At 53.6% G+C, this 3572-nt stretch overlaps 1 protein-coding gene across 1 annotated transcript; it reads right to left on the bottom strand.

The window, feature by feature from the left end:
* Positions 1–326: 326 nt before the first annotated feature.
* Positions 327–2204, bottom strand: FIBIN (fin bud initiation factor homolog). Its single transcript, XM_064163086.1, has one exon. It carries the CDS (start codon positions 1975–1977, stop codon positions 1351–1353), a length of 627 nt encoding a protein of 208 aa, XP_064019156.1. The 5' UTR covers positions 1978–2204; the 3' UTR covers positions 327–1350.
* Positions 2205–3572: the final 1368 nt, after the last annotated feature.

Here is a 3572-nt window from a genome sequence, read left to right as displayed (position 1 = left end):
ACTGCATGCGAGTAGACAAGATCAGACCTCAGACACACACCACACAGCTCTTCCAGCAGAGCCTGTGCAGTTGCTGGTTTCTTAAAGAGGCTTACAGACTCCCAAGAAACGCACCCTACGCACCCTGCTGGATCATTGCTCTTAATGAAACTTGCTTACCTCTTGAGCCTGTAAAGTTTTATTTGTTTTTACTAAAAAGCAAGTTATTTCATTTGGCAGGATCACAGGGTTGTTTTTTTCCCATGCTGGAAAGATGTATTACAGCAGCATGTTTTAAATCAAGAGCGTCTCAAGCAGAACAACAGAAGAAAGAAAGTACATTAACGTTGCTTTCAAATATTTATTCAAACAACATAGGAACTTTTGGTGGTTGTTTTTAATCCAAACAGTGATTCTGCCTGCAGTATCCGTAACCTAGTAGCCACATTACCCCAAAGTGACAATTAAATAGTCAAACAACCCCCCCCAATCCTCTCCTTCCTTCTCACTAGGCACTTTTGCTATTGTCTGAGGGCACAAATAATTTTATTAACAGCTTAGCTAGCAAAAGCACAAAGGCACCAACAAGAAGTGTCACTGCTGGCACAGACAAAACCTTTTTGTCTGCTTTGGAAACGTGCACCAAGAAACCTGGCTCTCAACTTTGGTCTCTGAAACTGCAATTACCACTAGGGTTCAATCTTACTCTCTCTCTATATATAAATCTACATCAGCATTCTCGGGATCTGACATAAGTCTTTTTGGCTGGCTTTTGGGGTTATGATAGCTTAGAGTCACAGATAAGCAAGCCTGGGAGAGTACAAATGCTGCCAGAACAGTTCCCACCTTTCATGACACGAAGGGAAATCACAGCTCTAAGTGACGGAGTAGAGCAATATTTAACATGTGTACAATACAGAGCGTTACAAAAGGGTAGGAAGAAGTTAACAGAGGGCCAGAGACTGCACCCTGAAGGGGAGTAACAACAAAAGCGATTCAAACATCTGCCACAGCGAGTCAGTCCGCACACGGCTGGTGAGCACCACGCTTTGTCCACCTCAGCCGCAGGTGAGCCGCAGCAGAACAGGCGACACAGAAACCGACGAGAGGGAATCGAGAGGCGAAAGCTTACTTCTTCTGGCCACCAAGGACGGACGATGTAACACGGGGTAACGTTTTAAATACGGGACGTTAACTTAACCGTACTTCCGACGGCCTGGTTTACAGAGATGCGGTACTGATCGGGAAGTCAAACGCAATAAATAAGTTTTTTCCAGGCTGAAGGGTGCATTTGCCTCAGGAGGTGCTGCCTGCAGACACAGCCCGCGGGCTGGCGCCGACTGAAGCCGCTCTTCCCCGGAGGGTCCCGGCTCAGGCGCGGAGATAGTCGTTCTTGAGGCGGCTGAGGCGGGCGCCGTGGCTGCGGACGGTGAGGGCCAGGAGGTCGTGCTTGTCCCGCAGCCCGCTGGAGATGTGGCGGGTCTCCCGGAGCAGGGCGCGGGCGTGCAGCAGCAGCCCCAGGAAGCTGTCGCCCAGGCGAGCCTCCTCCCGGCCCCCCTGCTCCTGCCCCTGCCGAAACTTGCCCTCCAGCTCGCTCAGCGACCGGTCCGAGCTGGAGTAGGCGTCGCTGATCTGGGCAGACTCCCGGCGCAGGTAGGTGCTGTAGCTCTCCTCCCCGTCCAGGTCGTAGGAGATGCTCTTGCCGATGCCTTCCAGCACCCGGCCCGCGTCCTCCACCTGCCGGCCCAGAACCGTCAGCTCCTCCCGCAGGCTCAGTCCGCCGCCCGCCGCCGCCGCCGCCCCGCACCGCCGCTGCTCGCTCACCCTAAAGAGCAGCTGGCAGCGCTCGGGGTCGTCGTTCTCCTCGTAGTCCCCGTCGGGGACGAAGTAGTGATGCAGAGTGCCATTGGACATCTCGGGGTACAGCGGGCCCTCGAAGTACCCGTGGCAGAGGCTGCCCAGGCAGCCCAGCCACAGCAGAAGCAACGCCGCCGGCATGCTGCGGCCGGCCGGGGCGGGCAGCCTAGGGCCGGCCGGCGCCGCGCTGCCCCCGCCCCATGGGGCTTCCCCGGGCTCGGCCGGCTCCGCTGCGCTCCTGCTCGGCAAGCGCAGCGCGGAGTTCCGGCGGCGCTGTGGGGCCGGCTCCGGGCGCGCCGCCTTTAAAAGCCGGGCAGCCCGAGCGGAGGAGGAAGCGGCCCCCGCGCCGCGCCGCGCCGAGCGGGGCTGCGCCGCCTCCCGCCCCGGGCATCGTCCGCCGAGCCCCGCAGGGCACCGCCCCCCGGTATCGCCCCCCGCAGGCGGAGGGGAAGCGCACACACCTTTCTCCCCTGAAAAACGCAAACCTCGAACCTGGAGTCGCTCGGCTTTTCTCTTTTGCCCATGGGACATGCTCAGTTTTCCTCATCTTCCCATTGGAAACGCCTGGCTTGGCTCATTTTCTCACTGGGAACGCTCGGCTTTCCTCATCTTCCCGTTGGAAACGCCTGGCTTGGCTCATTTTCTCACTGGAAACGCTCGGCTTTCCTCATCTTCCCGTTGGAAACGCTCGCAGTTGCTCATTTTCCCATTGTAAATGCTTGGCTTTGCTCATCCTCCCATTGGAAACGACCACTTTGCTAACAGTCTGATTTTCACATTGCACAGCAGCATGGGGCAGAGGGGCTTTGCACAGCTGCAAACACCAACTTGCTCAGCCTGTGTGCATTGTCATCGATTGAAAACTTGCATGGGAAAAAAATTGCTGGTTCAAGCATAAAGTGATGAAATAAACTTAGGGTAAAGACGAAATGTTGGAGAAAACCCCAAAAACAGTTCATCCTGTGGGACTGGCTATGTAAAAAATCAAGCCTTTCTCCTTCATGGAACAATACTCTGTGTGAATCTAGTAGCTGGATTACAGCAGGGTCAAACTTTGCACACAACTAGTATAAGTCTGTCCTAACCACATTTTGATCTCTTAAATCAAGGTGAGATCACACAAAGAAAGGGTCTGTAAAGTTACCAGCTCCTTTCACATCATCTTTCCTCTTCCACAGGAAAAAAAACCCCACCAGCTAGCAGAGATGATACCAAATCCTGCAGGCATGCAGAGTTAGAACTCCCACTGCTGCTCCTCAGGGCTGTGCACACAGAAATATTTATGTCGCCTCTTTAATGTAAATATTTTAACTACCATCCCAATACTTTCTGCATGTTGTAAATAACTGTGATGCTTACAGTTAACCTCTCTGGGAAACAGGCCAGACACTTGGGTTGTATCTTTCTTCTATTCCCTCCCCCCCTCACTGGTCATTGTAGAGCCTTATGGGGCTCAGGGGACACCATCTCTACCATATCTTATGCTGCCATGACTAAACATTTACATTTCACACAGTGTCTCAAGCCCCTTCCATGGCAGCAGCTTTGTTCTGTAACTGCAACTTAATCCTGTCTCAGGGCACACATGAAGCAAAGAGCTGCTCTAGAGACCAGCTGCTCATGTGTGCTGAGCTCCACAAGCTGCTCCTGTCTTTGCTTTGCTCACAGCTTCTTGACATGCTCCAGGAATGCCCTTATCTGGCTGCTGGTTCTGCTTTCAGGTCCTTTTACAACTG

The sequence above is a fragment of the Pogoniulus pusillus genome, chromosome 24, assembly GCF_015220805.1.
Source record: "Pogoniulus pusillus isolate bPogPus1 chromosome 24, bPogPus1.pri, whole genome shotgun sequence".
Classification (NCBI taxonomy): domain Eukaryota; kingdom Metazoa; phylum Chordata; class Aves; order Piciformes; family Lybiidae; genus Pogoniulus; species Pogoniulus pusillus.
The sequence above is the reverse complement of the archived record's forward strand: the minus strand, read 5'-3'. Positions and strand labels throughout refer to the sequence as shown.